Source organism: Corvus hawaiiensis, chromosome 11 (assembly GCF_020740725.1).
Source record: "Corvus hawaiiensis isolate bCorHaw1 chromosome 11, bCorHaw1.pri.cur, whole genome shotgun sequence".
In the NCBI taxonomy this organism is placed as follows: domain Eukaryota; kingdom Metazoa; phylum Chordata; class Aves; order Passeriformes; family Corvidae; genus Corvus; species Corvus hawaiiensis.
In genome coordinates, this window is record NC_063223.1 from 5,446,504 (window position 1) to 5,473,325 (window position 26,822).

At 45.7% G+C, this 26,822-nt stretch overlaps 1 protein-coding gene across 12 annotated transcripts in view; it reads right to left on the reverse strand.

Annotated features, from left to right (window-relative positions):
* The window catches only part of CHL1 (cell adhesion molecule L1 like), a 132,741-nt gene that overhangs the window by 33,637 nt on the left and 72,282 nt on the right, over positions 1–26,822 (reverse strand). For 11 of the 12 annotated variants that reach the window (XR_007206010.1, XM_048315226.1, XM_048315221.1 and 8 more), the window contains 8 exons: positions 21,326–21,515; positions 19,327–19,432; positions 17,481–17,671; positions 9,791–9,913; positions 8,880–9,050; positions 7,499–7,546; positions 5,558–5,678; positions 2,012–2,196 (listed from right to left, as the gene is read on the reverse strand). Coding sequence is in view for 11 of the 12 variants with exons in the window: in XM_048315226.1 (XP_048171183.1) it covers positions 2,012–2,196; positions 5,558–5,678; positions 7,499–7,546; positions 8,880–9,050; positions 9,791–9,913; positions 17,481–17,671; positions 19,327–19,432; positions 21,326–21,416 (1,036 nt within the window). In the remaining variant the exon portion in view is untranslated. The remainder of the gene's footprint in view (positions 1–2,011; positions 2,197–5,557; positions 5,679–7,498; positions 7,547–8,879; positions 9,051–9,790; positions 9,914–17,480; positions 17,672–19,326; positions 19,433–21,325; positions 21,516–26,822) is intronic. The other variant, XM_048315228.1, reaches the window with a different exon arrangement.

Below are 26,822 nucleotides of genomic sequence, written 5' to 3' on the forward strand. Positions count from 1 at the left end.
CCACCATTAGTTACACACACGGAAAATGGATTTAATAGCAATTGCAAAAGCAATTTTTTACATTGCAATTGCTGGAGTGGGATTATTTCCTTCTTTTCTCTTTTTCTAAGCACTTGTTTGTTAATAAGCAGGAATAACAATTTGCCAGGAAGTTTTCTTTTCTCTGGAGACTGTGGGAGAGGAAGGTCAATATTCTAAACTGCAAAATTAATGTTATTTCTCTGGTATTTTAGTTTCTGCAGCTCCTGCAATTTCTTTGAAGGGATCGATTTTTGCAGCCGAGAAAATCATAGCCAGATTGTTAAAATATTCTGCTACAGCAGAGATGCTCCACACCATCTGGAAGGATTTCTAGGAGTCAGCACTTCCCCTCCATCACAGCTGAGAAGTTGCCATGCCCTGGGATCCTCCTCTGCCACACGCCCAGCACAGGAAAGAGGAGTGCAAGGGACATGGTTGGGTCGAGTGAATGGAGATGGTTCATCAGCCACTGGGAGAAAAATCTTTTCCTCAGGTGATGAGCAAATACAGAGCAGAGAGCTCAAAGTGCTCTTCTCCCATCAAAAATCTGGTGAGCATGGAGGGGTGAAGAGCCCAGATGAAAATGAAGCAGTTGGAAGATTCCAACAGGGTAAAACTGCCCAGGATTTATTTTATTTTTTAAGTGCAGAGCAGAGGTTGGAGCATTTTTCATCAGGGAAATGTTTTCAGCAAGTTTTTCAGCTGGGCCTCAGGATTCACATTTTGGGCAGAGAAAGTGGCAGGGAGAGTTCTTGGCTCTGTAAAGACTCCTCAGAGCTCTGCCTGGATCCTAGGAAAGGGCATCTCCACCTGCTGCACACCTTAGGGTTTGGGCAGAAGGGAGAAAGGAGCCTTGGATACTCAGTGAGGTGACAAAAAGGGTCATATTTCCATTTTTTAAACCACTAAAAATAGTTGAAAGTATTTTTTTACTTTGTTTCACAAGTCTTTATGATACTTTTCAGGGATTACACAGAAAACACTCTCAGCTCAGGTTGTGCCTATACAGAAATCCCAGCAAAGGGACAGGTGAAGGAGACAAGGGGTGGTACCTTGTCTGCTCACTGAATTTTCACAGCCCTCCCTAAGAACCCACTTTTAGTGGAAACCAAAGCAAAGGACTTGAGCTAAATGCCCCTCTGATCCAGCCCAGTATGGCCATTTTCACAGAGTTTAAGAGCAAAAAGAATAATTAGATCTTTTTGTCTGACATTCAGCTTAGTACAAGACATTTCATCAGTATCTCTGCTTGACTCCCTCCCATCTTTTAGATATTGAAGCTGCCCACATATTTATATTGCTCACTGCTTTGTAAGGCCTTCATGGTTCAGGGGGAAAAAAAGCAGCATTATTTATATATTTTTTGTTTGGTTTAGAGGTGCTACTTTGTGCAAACCTTCCCAAATTCAAGAGGCCGGCATAAATTGGTGGAATTGCCTGAGTCATATTGATGCCATGATGATTTTTTGCCTTTTCTTTCAAACCCCTGCTATACCTTTTTACAACTCCTGTATTCTTAGTGCTTTTTGCCTACATTCCTGGCCTTGTTTGTTCAGCCAGGAGATTCAACACCTCAGAAGCTTCGTAGCTGGGGATCAGTGTGGCCCAGACCCCAAAGTCCTCTCCAGAACACATTCTGTAAACTGAGATAGAACCATCCAGGGGAAGGCTCCTTGGGGAGGGGGGCTCACTTAAGCCTCTCATTGGGGAATCTTTGATAGATCTGCTAATTAGTAACACTTATAATGTTATACCAGACATTTTGGGGTGTGCATTGCTGTGTGCATGGAGGTGCACTTGACCTAGATGTGTGCACCTAAGGATCCTTAAAATAAATACCAAGGTAAAATCCCTTCTTCCCTTCTAACCGTGTTTGGCTCTTGATTTTAAGACCAGGAAAAGGCATCAATATTAACAAAGAGCCTCTTTCACTTCCCTTTTCCCACCTTTTTGTCCCAAAACAATAATCTTAGTAGAGAGAACTGAGCACCTTCCACATGCACGTGGAACTCGTGCCAGGCCCTGCCCATGGGGTTGCTGGCTGTGCACTGGTATGTCCCCTCATCAGCCGCTGTCACTTGGTCGATCTTCAGGATCTTCCCAAAATTCTCTGTCTCTGGCTCGTCCTTGGGCATGTTCCCAGTGACCTTTACCCAGCTGAGATGAGGAGTTGGGCTGAGAACAAAGGAAAAAAACAAGATTTTGAGTTGAGTACAAGAAGCTGCTGTGATGCTTCACGTGGCAGAGCTGCTGGAGTTCACGCCTGGGGTTTGGGAGGTGTTTTTTAGAAGATTTTGAGCCCTTTTAAAACTCTGGGGCTACCTAAGGGTTATACCACACAGCTGCCCTACTGCTCCTTGACCTGCAGAACCCCTGGGAGTGGGATTTTCACCAGGCCAAAGCACGAGGCTGCATTCCTTGGATGTGTCTTGGCATGGACAGCAGGAAAGGGGCTGGAGCTCATTCCATCCTCCTCCAAAAGGGCACCTAAGGACAGCAAAGGAGGGCCAGACTTCCTTGCAGGGCCTCCCCCCTGCCTGCCTCTTGGAAGTGGCCAAAATGCTCTTCCCATCCTCAGAAAGCGCCGACAGTGACACAGAACTGGGGACAGACGTCGTCTGCACGTCCCCAGCAGGGCTGGGTGACCCCGACACCACACAGGACACTCGGCCACAGTGCGAGAGCTGCTCCCTCCTGTGCCCATCTGTCCCTGTGGCTCAGTGCCCAGGCAGGAGGCACAGAGCCCCAGGTACCCAGAAATTCTGCTGTTCCACCCGCTCTGAGCACAGCCCTGCAAACATCCCATTATTCCCTGCAAGAGCCCTCATCCCGCTCTTGTCCCAAAGCCAGCTCTGTGCTGCACCGAGGCCGTGCCCTCCTGCCACTGCCACTGCTCAGGGTATAAATCTTCAAAAAATGACAGATTGGAAATGTCCTTAATTCCCTGTTTTGCAGCCGGGTGCCCCCGATCTGAGTTCCTTGAAATCCGCTTCCATGGTCTGTGGGCATTTGGCAGCATGGGTTGGCAGAGATGTAGGCAAAGCTGATCATTTTTCTGCTGAAAATGGGAATTCTAGCAAATAAAAGTAACATTTGGTTCTAGAAGTTGCATTTTTGAAGGATTTCAATGAAAAGATGTGCTTGGTGATACGGCAAAGAAGTACTTTGTGTTCTTTCAAAAATGACTACTTAAAAAAAACCCTTCCAGTTAAAAAATGAATTTTTAAACGTTTTCTGCAAAATTTTTGAGTGAAACAAAAATACTTCTTTCTTTTCACCTTTTTCCAAAGGGACAGGAAGACTTTTCTGGCTTTCTCTTCTTGTATCTGATATTCATGCTTGCACATCAAAATTCCTATTTGAGTATTTCCAAGGTGATTTCCCTATTAAACCCCGTGAACACCCTCTAAAATCAGAGCTGTGGCTATGGGGAGGTTTGTGGGTTGGCAGATTTGCCTGATGGGGAGTGAATTAGACGAGGAAGTGTTGCAACAGGGAAGCAAAACTCACTGCAGATACCTGGAGTGAGTCCAACAGAGACAAGTAATGCACCTCCTTTCAGGAATGCCAACTCAGCTCCTTGCCAGCTTCCACCAGCAATGCCCTTCAAGCCCATATGGAAAAACAAAATACCCTAAACATGCTCAGGCAGATAAATATCCTGACTTTGGAATTTTATGGAGGGAATATAATTGCAGAGCCTTTAATAGGAATTATCCCCGTGTGAAGCGGAGTCTGCAGCTCCATGTCCAGCACGAGGGGCCGGTGATTTAAAGCTCTGCTCCACACAAAGCTCTGTCACAGCCAAACCAGAAGGACTCTGCTCTCACTGGGGGTTTAGTGGATGCACAGATTTTCTGTTTCTCTGGTGGCAGCTCCACTATTGCACTGACAGGCACATGGGAGAAACTGGGAAATTGGAAGAGCAAAGCAGGGCTCGTGTCTGAGTGAGTTGGAGCAGCAGGAAAAGGTCTGAGAAGGGAATCACAGCTTCTTGTGAGGGTGGCACTCAACATTTGTTATTTCCCATTCCTTTCCTTGCTTACCCTTAGTCTGCCCCGTGTTATTTACAACAAGGACAGAATTGTCCCGATTTCCCATCATAAAGCATCTATTTTACCCCTTCCCTATATTAATTCTTTCACTACCTGAAGGGAGTCAGCAAGGTAGAGCGTGATTATTTAAGAGAGCTTGGAGTGACAGGACAAGGGGGAACGGCTTCAGACTAAGAGAAGGTCTGGATGGGATATTAGGAAAAAACTCTTCCCTGTGAGGGCGGTGATGCCCTGGAACGGGTTGCCCAGAGCAGCTGCAGTTGCCCCATCCCTGGAAGTTTCCAAGGTTTGAGGTTTGCCCTTTGCTGTTGGATTTAGCAGGATCAAACCAATACAGCTGATTCTGGTTCGCTGTCCTCCTACAGAGCCATGGGTTTGTTCCTCGATGTTGCAAAATTATTAAAGGATCAGGGGCATGGATCACTGATAGAATTATGGGATCAATAAAAGAACTGTACAAGCAAGAGCCTGCAAGCAAAAGGCCTGAGAAAAACTGTCTGCATGAGAAAAATCCCTGTGTGAGAAACAGGCCTGGGAACAAGAAGGGAGTTTTGAAGCGATGCAGCTGTGCTGATGAGATGTGCTGACCGGGAGAGAAGGGAGGCTGAACTCTGAATTCTTTTAATCATAACATGACTGTAGAAGCTTGCCAATGTAGTCCAATTATGTAGAAGCAGAAATTCGCTTTGATAAGTTTTAAGCCACTTAAGAGTTAACAAGCTGGTATACTGTATAAGTGCCTCTGGATTGCTAATAAAGGGAGCTTGCTTTTATCAACCATATTGGTTTGGACTGCAATTTCTCCCCCCACCGGAGTCCACGGACCTTTTTTTTTTCCCCCAACACCTCGATATCCTGTCCTTTGTGAGGACACCATGGACTGAATGTCCTTTATGGAAATCCTGGATGCTGGGGAATGGACACAGCCAGGCTCCCACTCACACCTGAGTCAGCACCTCCTGCTGTAACCGAGATTGACGGTTTTTCCCTCAATGGCCCAACCATTCCTTAAAGCATGTCTTCTATTACATCACTCAAGAACTTTGCTCCCAAAAACCTGACATCTCACACCTGGAAAACTTTAAATAATTTTGAGCACTGAAGCAAAACTGAATTGGCAAAGTTAGAACAGAAACTTCGCAGGTTGTGCACCAAAGCACAGAAGCTGATGCTGACGTTATTTAGTTTCTCAACATCTCAAAAGTAGCGGTACTGAAAAAATTTCAATTTTTTTAATAGGACAGTACAAAGAATTCCATACTTACCATGCTATGGTTTTAATTACTTGTTTACAAGCTATAGCTATAACCAATACACCACTGTTGCGTGTACTCTGTGCTGTTTTACAGGTACAAAAAGCTCTGCACAGGAGTTCAGTTTAAAACTGTTGCATAATTTGTAACATCCCTTTTTTTTTTTTTTTTTTTGCTCATTTCTCCCTCCAAAGGTGATTAAGTTTGTGCAGCATTTTCATTACTCACAGCCCTTCAGCAATACACTCGAGGAGCAGGACACCTCCCTTGATGACAGTGACTGATGAGCTACTGCCAGCAGATTCAGGAGGGATCAGCAGTTTGGGTTTCCTCTCCTTGATAAAATTTGCTGAAAGATAAAATAAAAGAGAAGTTAGGTGTGAAAGCTCAGAGCCTTTGCTTATCCTTCAATAATGCCACAAGCATCACTGCTGCCAGAAGGTTTTTTATTTATACACTTTGAGACTAATCCAGGAACTTTTATTTCTCCTGATAACAGTCAGAAGGGAGGTACAGTGATACCAACAGGCAGCAGTGCTGATGAAACCCCTTTTCCTACAGTTTTATATCCTGTTTGCCTAGGACTGGCCCTTCCTATCACCCCTCAGGCAGTCTGATCTCTCAGCTCCTGATCTTTACGTCCACACTACCTTTCTTCTGCATTGGCTCCATCATCTTTTAAACCTGAGGTGAAACCCCACCTTTCCTGACTTGAGCATCCCACAGAATCATCCCTCTTGCTCCAATTATTAAATCTACAGTAATGGAGATAGAATTTGCAAGGAAGACTGCAAAAATAATAAAACAAGATTGACCTGCATTTGATTCCAGCAGCCCATTTGTTCCAGCCTGCCAAACAAGGGCTTTAGGATGAAAAATGCAGGGTTCAGTGGCTGCCCAGTTATCACTATCGTAACAATTAGCACACTAATGAATCAGTCCCCAAATGGTGCTAGTTCTTCAAAAATAGCCAATTATGGATGCGTTGGTAAAAGACCACATAGATCTCTCTGAACCATTTTCTCATTTTTTAAACTTAATTTCCCCTTGCTTTGCATCTCTACAAATCTGTGTCACAAGTGCCCTGAGCTGCAGCAGAACATGTTGGTGCCTCTGGACACACTCAAACATTTCCCATCTGCCCTCCACCTCCTGCTGCCAAAGGCAGCCAGGCCCCCCTTCCCAGCAGGAGTTCAGACATCCCTTTGAGGGAAAAACTGCTTCTGGAGTGGCAGTCACAGTGCACAAGCCCTGCTTGTCCTGCTCCCAGGGCTCAGCTCCATGGGCAAAGTTGAAGGAGTGATGAGTGCTCTTAGTTATCCATCCCAAAACACTCCAGGATAACCCCCTTTTTCAGAAACCTCAATGCTTGTCTGGCAAAAAAAGCTCCTTGAGGAAGTTAAAATTGAGCATTTAAAAAAAAAAAAGAGAAACTCTCAAAAGCAATTTAACCAAAGAAATGAAGAATCAAGAGCTACAGACTCTACATTTCACATATTTGAAACAAAAGGAAGAATTAGGTGGAGAATTGCAGGAGCAGCCACCATGCTGCCTGCATGGAGAGCAGGATATTTTCAGGATCTGCTCCACAGAGAGGGGCTCACAAAGCAACAGGAGATGGGAATCCCCAGGATGAGCAGTGCTTTGGTGTGCAGGTGACACAGACAGGGCACCACACAGAGAGAACCACCTCCCATCTACACCGCGGTGATGGGGACAGCCGAGACAGGGCACCCAAAGCTCCATAAATCCACACCCTGAGCTCATTCTGGAGCAATGCAGCCCTGGAGTGACATGAATTTGGGGTGTCAAACCCTGGCTGACTCATCCCAGAGTCCTCTTAACAGCCAGGAAAAGATTTGGAGCATCCAGCTCTGGCTCCTGCTCTGAACTGATAACACCAAAAACCCAGGACATCAGCCTCCTTACTCCCACCTCCTTACAAAGCATGAATGCTCCTTTCTCAAGTGAAAAAACAACCTTTTTTATTAAAAACCCTGCAGATTGCTCTCAAAAACTACAAAGATGAGCCAATTGTCCTCCCTGGGCCACTTAAATCCATCCCATCGCAATCAAGAGGCTTTTGTGATGTGTTTTTTAGCAGCTCCCATTTCACCTCAGCTGGTGGAGTCTCAGTTCAAAGGCTAAAAACAGATGCATTCAACTCACCCTTAGTAACAGCAGCGTTAGGTGAGCCTGAGTCATTAGCATGCTTTACTGAAATAAATAAAAATGACAACCAAACAAACATGCAGGGTTGAGACAGAATCAAAAGAAACCACAAATCAACCAAAACAAAACCATGCCCCTCCCCACCCCCCAATTTCTGCCCCAAAAGAAAAGAAGAATGAAAAATATAAAGGAAAGCAACAGATGAGCAACAGAGCTTTGAAAATACAATGAGAATGCCTTAAAGTTATGTGTTACTCTGCAAAATACCCTATGGGTGATATAATCAGCATTTCATCCTCGCTATCTACAGTAATAAAAATCACTAACTCCTAAGTATCCACTAAAGAGAAATGTTATAAAATTTATCCGTTCTCTTGTTTCTTATTGCTTTTTTTTCCCTACCTATTTATTTTTAATGCAGTTCCTCACCATGCCATTGGCACAGAGTGGAGTGGGCAATGTCAAGCTGAATTTACAGAACCCTTTCAGTTCATGCCTCTCATTTTTTCCTGGCCCAAGTCCTGTGGCTTTGCTGACAAGGTGGACACATTGAAGTGAGTTTTTGGGCCACTTCCAGGGCTACCAGCAGCCAAAACCCATCTCGTTTTTCTCTAATCTCTGTGTGCATCCGTGGGGGAGGGAACCCATTTGAAAAGCCATGAAGATGGCTTTAATTTGGATTTTTTTCTCACAATTATTACCCCAAGATACGATCTAAGCAAGCGCTGAGACACACAAAGCCACTTTTAATCCTATATCTTCTTATCCCAACAAGAAAACTCTCAAAAATCACATATTAAATATGAGGGTTTCATTCACGAAGACAAAATTCTCCTTGGCTTTCTGGGCTGCGTAGGCCCGAAAGATCAGAATTTTTAACAAACAACAGAAATCTTCAATTCCCTACACATCATTTCATCGAGGGACTGGAAAACACCTCTTGTGCCACCACTGATGCTCCAGGCTGCCTGGAAAAACCCGGGAAGCATCATCCTTCCAACCTCACTGCTGCAGCTGCACCAAACCAGGCCTTGCCCAGGGTGGAGGCAGCCACCAAGTCCTCAAAAGCCAGTGAAGTCCCATTCCTGGGGGACCTGCTGCACTCAAGAGCAGCAGATTTCCCTAATTCAACCTTGGCTTTCGCTGTGGGGACAGCAGGAGGAAGGACAGGGCGCTTTTGGGCTCTGACAGCTGCAAGAAGCTTTTCTCAGTGAAATGTAGCCCGAAGAACGAGGTTAATAACGCAGGAAATAAACCCAGCACCGTGCCCTTTGTGGAGAGAGGCTCTCCTCAGAGAGCCAGGGCACCCATGTGCACACACTGCTGCCTGGGGAGCTCAGGAAACAAGAGCCAACAAACAGCTCAGCCCCACACTTACACCGGGAAACCCTCAGCGTCATCGGCATTTTCTGCACGATGGTCCTGAGCCTCGGGAAGGCTGCAAAGCAGCAATAGTCACTCCTGCTGTCGCTTTCTTCCACGTTGGCGAAGTAGAGGTCTCCCTTCAGGCTCATGGAGACCCTTTCATCTTGTGGGATGTGCTGCAAATCTGGCAAGGAAAGATAATTGTGAGGTGGGAATGACACGGAGCTGTTTCACCAAAGTGGCTCTGAATGCTCCCCTCATGTGCTTCCTTCCAGATACACCCAGAGAATGAAACTCCAAAGGGAAAGAGGCAGAAAATCCAGCAGAACCGATGGGTTATTTACCAATATTCAGTGGAGAAGTGATAAAAAATATTTTTTATATAATAATATATACCTTATAATAATAACTGCTAAGGAAAAATTGATATTAAAACCCCCGAGTTATTTTGCTTCCCAAAAGCCAGAAATTCCTGCAGAACACAAACACTGCAGAGTAACAGGACAGAAACCCACAACAAGGAACTAATTATATAAACCTGGTGGATTATTTTTCCTTTACTATCACAAATCAATCATTAATTTATGGAAAGAGAAAAACAATAATGATAGAAATAACATATTGACAGGTGATATCCTCCCTCCTGTAACTGCAGGACTCCTCATCACTTACCAATATATACATTTTTTGGTATCTCGTATTTAATGAGATGTTGTGTCAATGCACTCTACAATTTAACTTTGGGTCGTGCAAAGTCACATCTCCATCCTTTGCTTTTCAGTTTTATTCTTCAATATCCAGATATTCCTCCCAAGGACTTGCACAATTACCAATCCCATCCACGATGAACCTGCAATGAAACTGCTCGGGAAGACAAATGCTTTGAGCCCCCTTGTCTGAATTGTGTAAAAAACATTTACTCACCAATATTCATCCAGTAGATATGCAAAGGGGGGATGCCTTTTGGGGGGTTGCAGTGCAGGATCACAGAATCTCCATGCTCCACATCCAGAGGCTCGATTTTTTCTTTGGGGAATTTTGGTACACCTGCACAAAAAAGCAAAGAAATTCCTCTTTTATTGGTACTTTTTGAAATTTTGCCTTTTGCTTCCCCCTTGATAGAGTTAATGAAATATTTACCTTTACATCATCATTTGCATTCTCTGCCTTTAATACATATTTTAATTTACAAAGAGGCACAAAGTAATGGTGAGTTTTACTCAGAGTAGGAAATCCCTGCATTCTGGGACACTCAGAGCTGGAATCCCTTCATTCACAAAGTTCTTGGACCATCCTGTGCAGAGCCAGGCACCGAATGGCGATGTTCAACACTTGTTTGTGATGTCCTGTGCTTTGCTTTGGCTTTAGTTTAATGCATTTCTTTTCAAACTCTTTCTTTAGCTCCTTTGTGCTGTCTGGAAGGGACAACTCAAGGCCACAGAGTCCCTAAGGACAAGCCTGGCACAGAGGGCTGTGCACTGATGGGGCCCCAGCTGCTCCCAGGAGATCAGAAACCAGCCTGGGAGTGTGGAATGTTCTGGGAAGCCTTGGATAAAACATGGTTCCCAAGGATCCACTGCAAGTCACTGCAGGTGAGGACAGACATCAGGCAGCTGCTCCACCTCATCCCTGGAGCTGTCCCAGCTCTTCTCCATCTCCAGGATCAGAGGAAGGCTGTTGTGAAGCCTCTGTCCCCTCCTCATGCCCTCAGGTGTGGAAGCTCAGCCGTGGATTCCTGCAGGCTCGGGGTGCAGGGAAAGGCTTGCCACAAAGCTCGCACAGGGCTGCACCAGGGCTGCTCTAGCTGGGCTTAAATATAGGTTAAATCATTAATGGATCGATGTTTAATCACCCACAGCACCTGATGCCAGCTTTTTGTTCAAAGCCTGGTCCATGCTTGGCAAACCTGGGCAACCTTGGATGCCCAAAATGCCACTGGAGCTCATCTGAGAAAATGGGGAGCAGAGCTGGGCTGGAGCCCACCCCAGACCAAGGGAGGCTCAGCTCAGAGGTGATCACAGAGAAACCGCAGCCTGCAAAACGCAACCACTCCTCGAAGGAACTGAGCTAAGGCAGTTTCAGGGCTGACGTCGCCTCCTGCTTTCATTTCAGGCAGGTTCAAACTGGCCAAAGTTTCACTTCAGAGCAGCATCAACCAGCAAAATGAGCAGCAATTAAACAGCAAAGGATGGAGAATGTCCTGGCTGTGCAGAGTCAAACTGGCACAGCAAACATCACCTTCCTGGTGCCCAAGTCATGACAGGGAGCTCGGGGAGCAGCTCCACAACCTGAGACATCAGTGGTCCAGCAGGGAATCTGGGCACCACAGTGCAGGAGGCAAAGGAGAGGAGGAGAAATGCAGGGACAGGACTCTGAGGACACTTTACACATCTCAGGATTAGTAAACATGAAAAGAAGCAATCACTCCAGTGCTGATTGCCTGAATGCAGACTCTGCAGAGATTTGATCTCCAGGAGGGTTATTAATAAGTTAGGAATTCTTAGGAGAGGCAAAATGCAGCTAATGAGCATCACCCACCCTGTAGGTGAAATTTCAGGTTAGAAAAGAAGAGCTGCATATTCATATCCAGTACATGGAAAATACATCTGCTGACTGCAGAGGTGAAATATTTTTCAGTAGGAAAAAGCCAATTTCTTGATCTAAAGCTTGTTTATTCCCCAAAGCACGTCACTCACAACAAAACTTTAAGTAAGCTGGATCAGGTGAAGGATAAGGGATTTCTGACCAAACCAAAGAGACCAGCAAATGGACTAACATGGGATCACTTATCTAGGGCATTGGCACCCCTTGTTCAAACCCATTTTTTGCCTCATTTAGCACAACCAGATCTGGGTATCCGATATCCCAGCTGGGTGCCGTAACCACGGGGCTTCTCAGTGCATTTCTGTGGCCAGTAATTAACAGGATTATACAGAAATACAGTGAGTCCCACCAGGAGACAGTGACAAGTCATGGTGCTGGTGGCATTAGCTGGCAGCACAGACGTTCATCTCCAACATGGAGCCCACATGTTGGCAGCTGGACTTCACTGGGGGAAGCAGCAATTTGACCCCAAATGTCCTCCACCTCCAACAAGTATTTGCACCACAGGTGATCACGGCTTCTAGCTCCTTCCATGCTGGTTTTTTTTTTGTTTAGTTCACCATGGAAAGCGTTGGAAAACTTTGATTTTCCTCCTCGTAATGGATAAATTTGAGTGACTTAATCCTTGAAGCTTTGCAGGAGATGAAAACTCTTGATAAATTCCTGAGGCAAACCTTCTGACAAGCACAATTTTTTTTTGCTGGGGTCCCACTGGTCTCAACGACTAGAAAAATACCTGCTTCTGAATTCCGATTTACTAAAAATAAAAAACTTCTGTCACATTAGACTTTGGATTCTGTACATCAATCTTCAGTACATCTATGCAGGCAATATTTTGGATTTTTTTGCAGTGCTCCTATGTTCTAATTAGTGGATATTCCAGAATCAATCACCACTGATTTGTGGCTGATCACAGAAGCTCTCGCAGCTGAGTTAAACTCAGAAGCATTGCACAAAATTAATTGTGCTGTGGAAGTGTTTAATACTGTACAGAGCTCTCAGTGCAGCACATGGCCACTGAATGGCTGATGGCTCTGTAGCGACAGCACTGAAAGGGTCACATCAATCTTCCATGAATTCCCCACACAGGGATGTGACCGGAGGGGACAGAGAATCCAGCACAGCTCTGGGGGAGAACAGTGGGCTTTAGTGACTCTGAGAAAGGCTGAGGGGCCAGGAGGGCTCTCACCACACAAAAATCCCTTGGTGTGCATGTGGAACAGCCATGGGGCAGATGGAAACCTGCACTCCCAATTCCTGCTATGGAGAATCTCCTAAAATACCGCCGTGACACCTCTTAAAATACTCCTGGGAAAGGCTTTGCTGACCAAGGTTTTTCTCCTGACAAGGCTGCACTCAAAAAACCAGAATTAAAGTGCTCTGACAGTGTGTGAGCCATGGAGATGGAAGATTATCAGTGGCCAGAGTCATTTGTGCAAGGAGCCAGGATCTGCTTAATCCCTGGGGTGACTCAGAGTTTAATGACTGAGCTGTGCTTGAGACCAGGCTGAAGCACCACTGGCAGATTAGGGGGGCTGGGAGAAAATCCAGAAAGGAGCCTGAGTCTCTCTTCCTCATCCCTTCAGAAAATGCAGCTTCTCAACCTAAAGCAAACAGGAGGGAGACCAATACAGTGCAACACAAAGGATTAATTTGAATTTAGAATTCAATTTAATTTGAATTTAGAGATTCAGAAATACAGCAAGCAGAGCTGGGAACCCCAGTCCCCAGCATTGCTCCAGATTTACTCAGGGATCCATTTAGGACACCTTGTCCTATAGCTCAGTTTTTGTCCTACTGCTGATTACAGTGACTTCACACTAAAATTGCATCAATTATGGCAATTTATTCCAGTTTATGTGAGAATGGAGCCCGTTCCAGCTGGTATTTTACATGTTTTGGGGTCAAGTGTGGAGAAATTGAACAAAGGAAAACCATTTCTCCAGGCAACTTGTCCTTGAGATCCCTGTGTCTTGTTTTTATCAATATCAGGTGTAAAATGGGAGTGAATTCAGGATGGTAAATCAGCACTTAGCAAATATATTGTGAAATTATTGTAGAAAAACATCACTGTAACCCAGGTCTGGCTTTATAGCCTTTGCTGTTGTTTCTGCTGGAGATGTCCTGGCATAAAGGAGAGCTCAGCCTGACCCATCATGGATATTCTCATATTTTTCCTTACAAATAAACCCTTAAAGGATGTAAAAGTGAGACCAAGCAGAAATAGTCAAGAAATTTCTATAACCTCAAAATTTCCAGCTCCTTAGACACTTTAATTAGCATTTAATTATGATTTTTTATACAGATCTGTATCTTGTACAGCAAACAGCCCAAAATATCAAGGAATCTTAACCACGACTTTCCGTCCCTGATCTTGAGCTGCACTGAGTGAAGCTTGGGAAGCTTCCAGGGCTCATCTCCATGCCTCAATTGATATTCTGATCCAGGAGCAGGAGCAGTAGTTAAATCTGTGATTTCCATTACATCCTTTGAACTCTCTATGAGATATGATCCTGCTTGTTTATGGATTTTTTAATTGCTGCCTTAAGTTGAAAAAGTTAGCAAAGCCTGGCTGTCAGGAAGAGCGTGGCTGGGAGTCCACTCGCTCCCAAAGGTGTGGAATGGAATCAGCGACAGCTGTTTCTGCATGAATCTCTGTTACCTTTTCAAAATGATGGCCACAGGCAAGGATCAGAGTGAAACCAAGGATTTAGGAGGCCAGAAAAGCTGTCACAGGTAAAGGATGGCTTAGGAGGCAAGAGGGTTAAATTTCATTCCCATCACCTGCAAAGACTCGGTAAATTGCTCTCTTTTTGTTTTCTCTTCCATAAAGGTTACACCAAAGCCTTCCTGAAACTGGTATGGCCTACTTCATCAGCTCAGTATCTTTTACTGATTTCAGGATATTCACACCTGAGTGTTCGAATATCAACTTAGGTCCTGCTTTCTTTAGGAATTCTTGCACTAACGTCACTGGCAGAGCACAGCCTGCCACGGGATAATTCTCCGTTCAGCCAATATTTCCATCCTCAGGTCTCTGGTCTTCTGGAGCAGCAGCTATAGAAAAACTGAGCATAAATCTTAACTCAGTCTGTCATGAAGAGTCTTTTACAGCAGAGTTAATTAAAGAAGTTTAAACTGTACTTCTTCTCCTTCCTCTGGCATTGGGCCTGCTCACTAATTCAAGCAGCAGATTCCCGAAATGCTGGAGGAGGGGAGCTGAAGTCTGTGTTCTCACCATTTAAATTCATTTTCATGCTGAATGTATCTTGTAACAATCTGGCCTTTGTTAGAGCTGCAAACACATCGAGATCCTCAGAGCCCATTCTTCCCCTCTCCTTAATGTCATCCTGCATAGGGGAGGTGGGGTATTTTCATTATGTAGGTGAGATTTAATGATCATTTCTGCTGACATTTCTATTGCTTCCCTGGAATGACTACTGTGAGTAAACAGTCTTTTGTTCTCCTTTTCAGCAGCAACCTCACAGACCTAGTATTCTGCTTCTGCAGTGGAAATGTAATTTATGAAAGAAACTGCCCGGCTCTGCTGGGGTTTTCTTCCCTTCCCTGGCACGGTGACTTTGCCAAGGAGCTTTACATCTGACTTGAATACAGCTGGCACAGCTCTGCCACCTCTGCATCATTATCATGAATGCAGGGAGTGATCTCACATGTACCAGTCTCTGCTTCAAAACCTGGGGGTGAATAGAGGTAATTTATCCCCAGCCCCTCTGTGGCAGGGCCTGATTTACAGCGGATCTGTGCACCAGCAGCTCTTTCACTGGGGCACAGTTGTGGAGCATCCAGCACTTTAGAAAATCAGAGGTGCCTTCTACTCCTCTCTGAATCCTGATTTAATTTGCAGCATCTACACTGCACCAGTAAATGAAAGGACTGATGGCAGAAGAGTTCTAATAACAGCAATTGTGCTTTAAAAGATGTGTGAGTTGGGTAAATCCCTCTAATGCATTATCTGTACCATGTATTTATTTGCTGGGTTTAGGACTTTGCATATATTAGCACTAAAATTCCTCTTGCTTTTGAGAATAACCATGTTCACAACCTCTCCATGAATTTGTTGCCATCCACTCCCGCAATATTTAATATCTACTTAAGCTACTCTAGACTGTTTTTCATTAAAAGCAAAAAATCTCTTCCTGAATACAGATTCAATAATCCCAAATACAGACATCAACTCCTTGTTTCCCGTTTTAAGCATCTTTTTTAGTTCAGTAGCAATGGAGTATCAGAATATTCTGCTGCTGGAGGTACAAACATGACACTGAGCACTTTAACTCCTCTGAAATGTAATGAGTGTGAGACATTTTGCTTAAGAGAGGTTGTATTAACCCCACTGCCCTGGGGAGACTTCAAAATTAAAAACTATGTCCTGCATAAAGTTTAACTGCAGGACTCTCCTGTCCCTGCCCGAAACTCCAGCTGCCACCAGGTGCCCTGTCCTACCTGTGCAGCCAACAGCTCAATAAACCTCAACTTGCTGTCCTAAAATCTCATGCAGTTCTCCTCCACTCTGGAATGCTCTTCCCTTTAAACAACTGCATGGTAGTGGAGGCTAAACCACAGAGCAACACCTGGAATCCTGCTAATTCCTCACCAAACACCAAGCTCTGGCATCAGGGATTACTGTGCCCTACACTGCAACATGAAATAGATTTCCCAAGGGAAAAAAAAAAAAACAGTCCATAAAACTGGATGGAAGGGAAGGAAGGCATGTCTTTCATGAGGAGCACTCATAAAATACATTTACATGGCATCCTCAGCAGCTCCCTCCCAGCAACTCTCCCAGCCCTTGCAATGTCCTGTTTTCACTGTGGCCACAGCACCATGACTCTCCCAGCCCTGGCTATGCCTTGAATGCTTCTCAGGATTATTTCCTATACTGAAGACAGGACAAAAATGTTTATTCAGGTTTCTCACAGCCCATTTCATCTGCACTGATCTGCCACAAGTGGGTTTTGTACAAAGCAGCCAGCTCCTGGCACTGTGGGGGTGAGAAGGTTGCGGATGTAACTCCTGCCACAAGGATTCCACCTGAGCATGGAGATGTCAGATATTTGATAACAAAATACCGTAGGAGCTTGGAAATGCAGGATCTAATCTGAAAAAATTCCACTGCACTGCTGCTTCTCCTCTCCATCTCTGCCACTGAACTGCATCATAAAACCTGCTTCAGGTTCTCACGCTGCTCCCAAGTTTCTTGTCCTCCCACTGGGAAGATTCTGCTTCAAATTTTCTTCTCCTAATTTCATATGTTTCAATCCTGAATTTAGGACCAAAATGAGTGTTCATCTCTCAAACTACAAGGATTTAATGGATTGGTACAGACCAGCTGTATCAGCTCTGGGACATGGTTTAGTGTTGGACCTGGCAGGGCTGGGTTAAGGGCTGGACTCGATCTTGAGAAGTCTTTGCCAACCTTAATGATTCTTTGACTCTATTCATAAATTTCATCCCACTTCTACAAACCTGGTCCTTCATCCCTAATTTCCCCCTCTGCTCTTCCTCTGTGCTAATGGTGGAAGCACAAATTTCTAGGATCAGTAATTTTCCCTGCTTTATTTTAAAGCTTGTTTTCCATTCAGTTCCAGGGCTTTATTATTCTCCCCATCAGTATTTATCCCAAACCCTGAATGCTGCTGACATCAGATTAATGAACTCATATCTGATCAAATCACTTCCCCTGGAGCTTTCAAACATTTGCATCCATTGCTATTTTACAGTAATAACCTGTGGGAGCTGATAGTGCAGTGGTCTGAAACCTTGCATCCAGATTTGGTTTCTCTCCTCAAAACCAGGAACTAAATTAAATCGTTCCAGGGAGAAAATACAACTTTTTTCTTTGAATATTCACTGAACAACAAACAACTCATGTCTTACCACACACCACCTTACGGACTGGTTCTTTCCCATTTATTTTGAGGAAAGACAGTTCTCATCTTAATAATAAAAGTAATAATTATAAATTCAAACCAAAAGTAGAAGCCCTTACTTGGAACAATCAGCTCAATTTCTTCTGACATGGCGGTTCCCAGCATGTTGGATGCAAAGCAGCGATATTTCCCTTGGAAATTGTTGATGATTCCCCGGTTTTGGATCACAAAAGTTCCAGAGTTGTTAGATGTAACTATCCTCGGATCAGATGATAAATCAAATGGTTTTCCATCCTTAGTCCAGTTAAAGCTGAAAAATAATAGAGATGTTATAATGGGCAGACCCCAGAACAGCATTTTGGTACTAAATCACGGGTGAACGTGGGGCCAAGAGGGTTTTATCAAACGAAAAGAAAAAAGTCCACGTAAGAGGAGAGAGTTGAGTGGCACAGTGAGCACCGTGCTCCTCTGCCTCGTGCTGGCTCTCGGGCACATCTCTCCTTCCACACACTTTGCTTTTGGACAGCTGGCTGTGACAAGAGACATGAGCACAGAGCTCAGGGCAAGGACAGCGATGAACAGATGTGGGAACGCCAGGGCCACACGCTGACAGGACCTGGAGGCTTGCAAAGGCTGTGGCTGTGGTGGAATTGCTGCTTTGGAATGGCAAAGATCCACAAGAGCTTTTCCCACCCTCCACCATGGCTGAACCAGAAGAAATGGAGATGATTCCACGGAGTTTCTCCTTGCCATAGAACCATTTGTAGTTTTGATGCTGCTGGGGGGTGACTTTGATGAATGCTGAAGCATTTGTCACATCTTCTGGACCTGCAATTCTCAGAGGGACTGAAATTTTAAACTGATTTAAATCTGAACTGATTTAAAATCAGACAGGTGGAAGTTACACATCCATTTGGTAGAATATGTACCCTTTTTGTTTGGGTTGGGTTTTTTTTAAGAGCATTGTTTTAAGAGAATAAATTAATGTCAGCAAAACCGTTGTTTTGGCACTTCACCAGTCTTGGCAAAACTGCCTTGCTCCAGGACGGAGGGAATATTGGATCCTTGCTCCAGGATGGAGGGAATATGGGATCCCTTCACCTAACAGGCACTGTCACATCGTTTAAATACACCAGGAAACTTTTCATTGATGCACTGACCAACAGTGGAACAAAGGGAATTTGTTATCATGCTACAAATCCCCGTTCAGAGCTCAATTAAAAATTACCAAATCATCTTGATATAAATAAAAGAATGTCCTTTTAAAGTTTAAATTGTGTTGCAGAGAAAGAAGGGAAGGACTAAAGAGAAAAAATGATGTAAAAACCAGCTATTAATTTAGCCCAAACACCATTCAGTGGTGAAAGCCTCGGGAGGAGCTTTTACTGTGTTATTATTACACTCTTGTTAATCACATTTTCATTAAAAATCTTCCTCTTTTCCACACTGGTGTAAACTGCACAGAGCTTGTCTTTGGCTATTTATTTGAATAACTCCTTTTGTGTCTCTCTGTACCACTGCCACGGCCCTGCTGGTGTTAGGAACAGACAAGACATCTGATAAAATGCAAATGTGGGGTTTGAATACACAGTTCCATGTGTTTGGGATTTTTAGGGTTGCTGTGGAAGAGGCAGAGGAGCAGCTGGGCCCCTTAGGTTACCATGACCCAGCCCATCTCTTGCAGCACAACCCCGACAAGATTGTTTTTTAAATCACGAGCTGAATTTGGCACGTGCCACAGAAATGAAACATCCCCCAGCAAGGAAAACCATGTTGATACCTATTCACAGGGCAAGTGGAAGTGATGGACCAACAAAAGCTGAATGGCCTGAATGGAAAGCCAAACCTTCACCCTGCCGAGGATGATGAGCAGCATATTGTGCAGCAGCTCCTGACAGCCACAGCAATGTTTGGCAAAGTTAAAAGCAAGCTTGGCTTCTGTTTGCTTCTCCAAGCAGTACTCACGTGGGCTGGGGGTTTCCTCTGGCTTCACATTTAATGGTGAAGTCCTCGTCAAAGGGGTAGGCAACCTGGGTGTGGGATTGCTCCATGATTGTTGGGAGCTGGGAAACTGAACACAAGGAGGAATCGGGTTAAAAGGCCATTCCAGCCAAACTGAGCTCCCCTTGAGTGGAGAAGGACAATGGCAGGATTGCCTTGTTCCCGCACAAAGTGAGGCTTGCCTTGGGAAAAAGATGAGCATCACCCCCCTGGCATGGATAATACTGTCTGCTCCCCAAAATGATCACTGTCACTGCCTCAGCAGCCAAAGAAAGGCCTGGCAGAGGGACAGTGCCCACCCTCATTGCCCTCCCAACCCAGCCAGGGCAGAGGGGAGCTGGGACCACGCCAGAGCTAAAGCCAAAGCCCGGCGCTGTGGACTGGCAAATTTATTCCTAGGTGGAGTCAGTACCTGGATTTAAGCCAGACACAGATGCACACACATGGATTAGCAAACTGCTGCCTCCATCCTGGATAAAACCACCAGGAAAAGGCACGGACTGCAAGGCTGGTTTAACACCCACCCCGGGGTGCAGCCGCACGGTCACGCAAGGAGGCTGCACTAACTTTTCCTTCTTTCTGACGGAATTAAAGTGTTGCAAAAGCCTGTGTAACAGGAAGGAGAATGCTCCCTGCAGTGGAGCTGGGGATAATAGGATCATCCCATTGTTATCAACAGCCAGGAAGAGAATTAACAGGCTCTTTGGGTGCTGCTTTAAGTCCCGGGAGCTCAGAGCTGAAGTGAAGTGTGGTGCCTTGTCATATCATGTGGTCTCAAAGCTGAACACTTCTAAGCCCACCAGCTTCACTGATCAGAAACAACTCTTTCTATTAAAATATAAAATGCTTCATTAGAGCTAATTAAGGTTTAGGTGGTTCCCTGGGGTAGGTTCATAAAAGCAGTGGATGCCCAGAGAGTTTGTCCTGCACTTTACATCACAGCCCCGCTTTGGCTTTATTGAAACTCAAGGAGCCACTGCAGCACCTTCCTGAAAAAAAACCAAAAAAACCTCTACTTTCCAATGCAAATTTGGATAGTTTTACAAAAATATCCTATAAACTGGCTTGGTTGGCTTCCTCTTTTAAGGGCTATTGGCAGGCTCCAGAGTGCTAAGAGCTCATGGCAGACCCACAGGATGCCCTGAAACTGGTCTGTGTCCTACTCTGAGACCTGAAAAGAGCCTAAATTTCTTATTCTTTAAGTTTACTTCTTTGTTTTTCCTCACAGTAATTCGTAAGCTCCAATATTGTTGAGTTTTGCTTTGTTGGGGCTTTTTTTGCCACCAAAACAACAAAGCAAACTGTCGTTGTCAACCCTCCTGGTCCATTTATGTCTGAAAAATGCAAAGCTCGGGAGGTCTGGGCTGTACTCCAGGCAGAGGGGTCCCCTGGCTTTCCTTGGATTGTTCCCTGTGAGCCTCATCCTGTATTTTACACGTGTCCTGGAAGCTCATGATCCATGTAAAACAAGCAGTTTGAATTCATCCCAGGCGGCGAGGGAAGGAGGAGCTGCTCCCTGGAGCAGCCCACGGAGTGTGAAATCCTTCTCTGGGGACCAACATTTGCCCGGAGACTTCCACCTGCTCCTTTCCCAGGCTGGAATGGCAGGTTGCACGACACGTAAGGAGGGATAAATGCACATCAAACAAGCTTCAGGGGGATTCAGAGCCAAATGAGGAATTTAAGTGAAAGCCAAACCCAAACCCTCGGAGCTAAGCGTTGTGTTGGATGGCAAACACCAGATAGATGTTGTTAGACAACTTTACTGCTCCATTTAAGCAGGCCCAAACAGGACAGCTTAGTTCTTTATCAGCCCCAAATTTCCCAAAGGCCACATTGTGGCAAGATTAAATTCCAAATGGAACACAACTGGAAAGGAGGATTTAATATTTTTCCTTCAGGGAGAGCTGTAAAGGAATACCAAACAAAACAGCAAAGTGCACAGCAAATAGCTACAACTCACCTGATAATGGTATTTCAATAGCTGCTGCCAAACTCAATACAAAGAAAAACAGGCATATGGTGATGCCTCTTGTGCTTAATAGCATCTCCATCACTCTTCTGTAAACAAGGAGTCCAAACAGAATGAGAGATACCTTATGCTTCCGCTCACTGTCACTTCAAATCAGGCGCAGAGATGTGAAAGTGGGAGTCTAGTGAGGAGAACAAACAGCAATATTAGCCTGCAATACCAACTTGGGTCTGACAAGGTTATAAAATTAAAGCAATGCTTCAGATTTGCAGCTAAATTGCACTAAATGGTCCAATTTCCTCTCCCCCCATTCCCTGGCTTCAAGAACAACCCCTGCTAAATTTCTAACAAAATAGTACAGATCTATTATAGCGCAGAAGTATAATTATTTTTTTGTTGTTTGGCAATTAAAAGTAGGGATGGTTTAGAATACGGTGTATTTGTAATCATTCCAGTTCATAAATTTTTCTAATGAGAGTTGTGTAAGTTGGAAAGTAATGTAACAGATCTAATGAGAGAAATTTGGTACACTAATGACCTTGTTCATAAATCTCATCTGTCTTTTATCTTTCATTTATGCTCAAAGGAGGACACAATCTCATTTAGTTCATTACTAAGAACCAGAACATGAAACCTTTGCTTTCCCCCACAGCCCCAGAACTGCTCTACGTGGGTTTTACACATTCTATTAGATATCCTTAGGTTCTGAATTATGAGGCAAAAATGTTGTGTAGCTGCAAAAAGGAGACAGATCCAGCTCTAATGAGCATTTAAGTGCAATTCACAGTGAAGTAAAGGAGAGAATTCTGATTTAGATGCGACATTAAGAAAAAATTCCTCCCTGGGAGGGTGGGCAGGCCCTGGCACAGGGTGCCCAGAGCAGCTGGGGCTGCCCCTGGATCCCTGGCAGTGCCCAAGGCCAGGCTGGACATTGGGGCTTGGAGCAGCCTGGGATAGCGGAAGGTGTCCCTGCCCATGGCAGGGGATGGGATGGGATGATTTTTAAGGCCCCTTCCAACCCAAACCACTCTGGGATTCTGTGACTCTACAGAAGTGGGTGCACAGAAGATTCCAATCTCCAGCTTCATCCACGGTACCTCAGTCAATTATTAACCAGCACAAGTTGTGTTTACCTGTGCACCCTCTACCACAGTGTAAGGGACATCAGGCTCAGGAGAATTTACACCTCAGTTGTCAAAATAACTTTGAAAGAGCAATTTTGAAGACAAGGCCGCTCTGCAGGAGCCAAGGACCGATGAGGCAGCCCAGCCCCGCACAGCCCAGCGAGCTCTGTCCCACAGGCAGAGCTGCACCAGGGCAACAACCCACTGCCAGGCTAAGCCTGGCTCACACACAGCTCTTGTATCTTTGCACATCCCACCCCGCTAATCCAGGGATCAGAAAAGCAATCCCGGGATCACAGGGAGCAGTTGGCATGTGGGGCAGCAGGAGGTGGGACTGTGGATGGCTGTCCCTGCTCAGCACAGCTGGGGCAGAGGCAGAGCTCAGCCACACAGCCCACACCCTCCAGTCCGTGGGGGTTTTCTCCTTATGGTTGCTTTTCTCTACAAAACACAGGCAGAAAGTAGAGATTTCCCTTTCCCCCAGCACACTCCCTCTCACACCAACCCCAAGATAAGCACAGCTTGTGCTGTGGCCCTCCCTCCAGGATGATTCCTGTTCACACGGCCACCAGTCCACAAAAACTTCCTGGAAGTTCACATCTGTGAGACCAAAATCCCCGGGTGAAGATTGAAATTGGCCAACGAGGGGCAACCGACAGACCCTATAATCACATAAGCCTCATTTGTTTAGAAATGAGGCTAAAAACCAGATGTCTTTTAAGTATCTTAGGCCCGGAGTATTTGCTGATGGAAGAATCTGACTAATCTGCTTAGTGCCTTGCTCTGCAGAAGGGCACTGGAGGGGACAGGGACAGGGGACAGGCTCAGCTGGTACCCCCAGGCTATGCTGGGTGTAAATCAGCCAGAATCAGGCAACACCAGTAGTTCTGTTTGTGGCAGTCAATATTCCCCCAGTTTGAGTTCTCCTGGCTCTGACTTGTGAGCAGGGGAGCTTTCCAAAGCTCAGCCTGCCAAAACCTGGGCTGTGTGACAGCACAGGGGACACACAGGACATGCAGCAGCCCCAGCCAGCAGCCACCTGATGGCTGCTGTCACTGCAGGATGGGGCTCTCCCCCTCCTCACCTGCCCCTGGCACACGCTCAGCTCCAGATCTGTGTCATCGCCAGTAAAACAGATGCTCTGACAGAAAACCCTCTGGATGCACAATTGCAATTTAGGCTCATAAAACCTGACCAGCCTTGCTGCCTGCAGATGGTATGCTGGTGGCAGAGAGAGCCTCCTCTCCCCCATCTGCTGACAGCTCTGGGGACAGGAGCAGGCAGGTCAGGATGCCAGCCAGAGGCACGGGAGCTGGGATTACAGGAGGTGTGCAGCTTGCTAAAGTCGTGGGAAGTTTCCTTTAGAGTATTACAAAGCATTGCATGAATTCAGATTAAATTCAAGAAAAAAACAAGAGCACAGCTCGATCCCTTAATCAAACCAATTAGTTCACACCTTATTTTTTTTTTCTTTTTTTTTTTAATGAAGTGCCAGAGCAAAGCAGCAACGTTCCAAGCAAGCAGGATATCCTTTATCATGTGGTACAGCCCGACTTGCCTCTGCAGGCTGCTGTAATTAGTCGGCCTGTCTAGCACCTCACTCCTGTTCCCTGGCTTGAATACTAATGCTGGGGGCTGACAGCACCACCATTTGGAAGCAGCCAGCACAGGGGGACCAGCAGTGCTGGACTTGGGCACATCCAGCAGAGAATTCCACTCGGGAACCTCTCTGCAGCTGTGTGGGACCTCGGCTGGCTTATTCTGAGGGGTTTCCATGAGGTGCAGTCCTGGGGTGATATGAATCAAGCAAGAGGCTCTCTGTGGAGGCATTTACCTTGTGACAACCTCCCAGCAGGACAAGCCCCCTGTTGCTGTGTCTGTGTATTATCCCTGATGGAGCAGCAGAGGCAATACCCTGGCTGTGACTGGGATTTTGGAATGCCAACACTTCACACACATCTCCCCCCTGTGCCCCACTCACCGGCCTCTGCTCTGTGCCCTGTTCTGGGCAGAGCTGGTGCTCAGCAGGCAGCCAGGTGAGGCACATCCTCCCTGCAGAGACCTGGGCCAAGCTCTTCACCTTTTCAAGGTGACATTTAGGCAGGGCTGCCAAGCTTCAGGTGTTTAGGACGCCTGTCACGCCTTCGGCCGTCCCACCAGGCCTCAGGTGAAACTGCAGGGATCCTGATTAAATCCCCGAGCTTCCCCCTCACCTCCAGCACCCAAAACACGCCGAGCCCCTTCCTTAATGAGCAGTATCAGCCATCCCCCAGACAGCTCCATCATCCTGGCTCCACACACAGCCACCCACCCAAACTTCAGGCAGCACAATCTTTCACTCCAGCGATGATTAAACTCCAAACCCAAACTTCTCAACCTGTGCCAGTTCCTAGCAAATGAACAATTTCGCTGCCTAACTAATTTGGAGAAATGACTGAGGGAGCTGTGCAGGCACTTGGCAGCCGTGGGCAGGTTTCGGTCTCGCTGGTGCCAAAGCACAGCTCTGTCCTTGGGGTAGGAGAGTGCCAGGGACCCACTTGCAAAATCTTGACCTTGGGAAAAACATAAGCCCTGCTCTCCGAGCTGGGTAAGGCCCAGAGTCCTGCTTTTCACAGAATTACAGGATGGTTTCGGTTGGAAGGGGCCTTAAAGCCCACCCCATCCCACCCCTGCCCTGGCAGGGACACCTTCCACTGTCCCAGGCTGCTCCAAGCCCCAATGTCCAGCCTGGCCTTGGGCACTGCCAGGGATCCAGGGGCAGCCCCAGCTGCTCTGGGCACCCTGTGCCAGGGCCTGCCCAACCTGCCAGGGAACAATTCCTTCCCAATATCCCATCTAACCCTGCCCTCTGGCAGTAGGAAGCCATTCTATGTTCTTGTCCAAAGTCCCTCTCCAGCCTTCCTGTAACCCCCCTTCAGACACTGGAAAGATGTTATAGGGTCTTCCCAAAGCCTTCTTTTCTCCTTTTCCCCAGGAATTCCTCATCCTCCTTTGTTCTCACAAGGACCACCACTTGCACCAGGGAGGGGGCACCAGATTGCCCAAAAAAGCCTTTCTTCTGCACAACAAATGAACACGGATTACTGCAACAAATGTTACATCTGCAGCCCCTCCTCTCCCTTCTTCTATCCCCCTCCTCCCTCTATTTCTATCTTTCTATTTGCTTTTCTCTGCCTCAGGCTTAAGTCAAGTAATTTGAATTCACTGCAAATACTTATCTGTAGCTCCTTACCTGCAATTCATTATTTACTGTGCTGTTTGGTTAATAGTAAATACTGATTGCTCTGAGGACAGCTCATTTGTTTGTTTAATGAGCTGCCTTTAACTTACACTGAGCAAATCTTTCAAACTATCAGTATTTCCAAGGAGCAGTGGAGTTCCAGATTCTTTTATTATATCCCCTTGCTTCCAGAGGGATGTAATAAAAATATTGGACAACCAAACAAGAAAAAAAGATTGAATTTCCATTTATCTCATCAACCTAGTGAACAATTTTCCCTACATGTAATTACTGCATTAAAATTGCTCATAAATAGCAGCAGGATGACAGCCAAAATTCCCAGATTACTGGTCTACTGCTTCCAAGAGAAATCATAATGCACTACTAAATATGGCACCAACCTCAGCTCTTTGGTTCCCTCTTCAAATACTCTAAGGTTTGTTCCTTGTTTAAGTCCTGTACAGCACAAATCTTCAGCAAAGTAATGGATCCCCACAGCTTAACACTGGCACATCCCTGGGCTAAACTCTTCACTAGCTAGAGCTGGGTTTAATTTCTCAGTGACACGGATGTTACAGCGCTGGTAAATATTTGTAATTAGAAATTACAGCCTCCCGTGTGGCACCAGTTTTGGAACAACAGGAAGAAACTCTGGAAAAAAACTGCTGCCTGGTAGCAAAAATAAAAGTTTGGTTATTTAGTTATACCACATGGAACCATTAAGGTAGGAAAAGAGTTCAGTGCTACAGAGCACTGCAAAACCTTCCAATGAGCGGGGCATGGAAAACTCACCAGGTAAGGAAATGTGCTCTGAAGTGCTCCCAGAGCAGTTCCCAGAAGAGGAACGAGAGCCCTGGGATCCAGGCAGAGCCCTGGGGAGCTCCCAGAAGGAATCCATCACCTCCGAGCTTTTCCACGCCACAGGGAGCTCCCTGCTTCACTCATCAGCTGGGAAAGGTGGGGATTTCTCCTGCATTTCTGCTATAAATGTACTGCTCCAGCAGCAGGTTTTATGCAGCTATAGATGGTTTTTTTTTTTTCCCCTGAAAACCCCCCATGTGCAGAGTCACTCCAGAGTTTGGGAAAGAGAGGGAATATTCATAAGGAGCCCATTTTAGTTCAGGTGTCAATGTCACCCATGGTT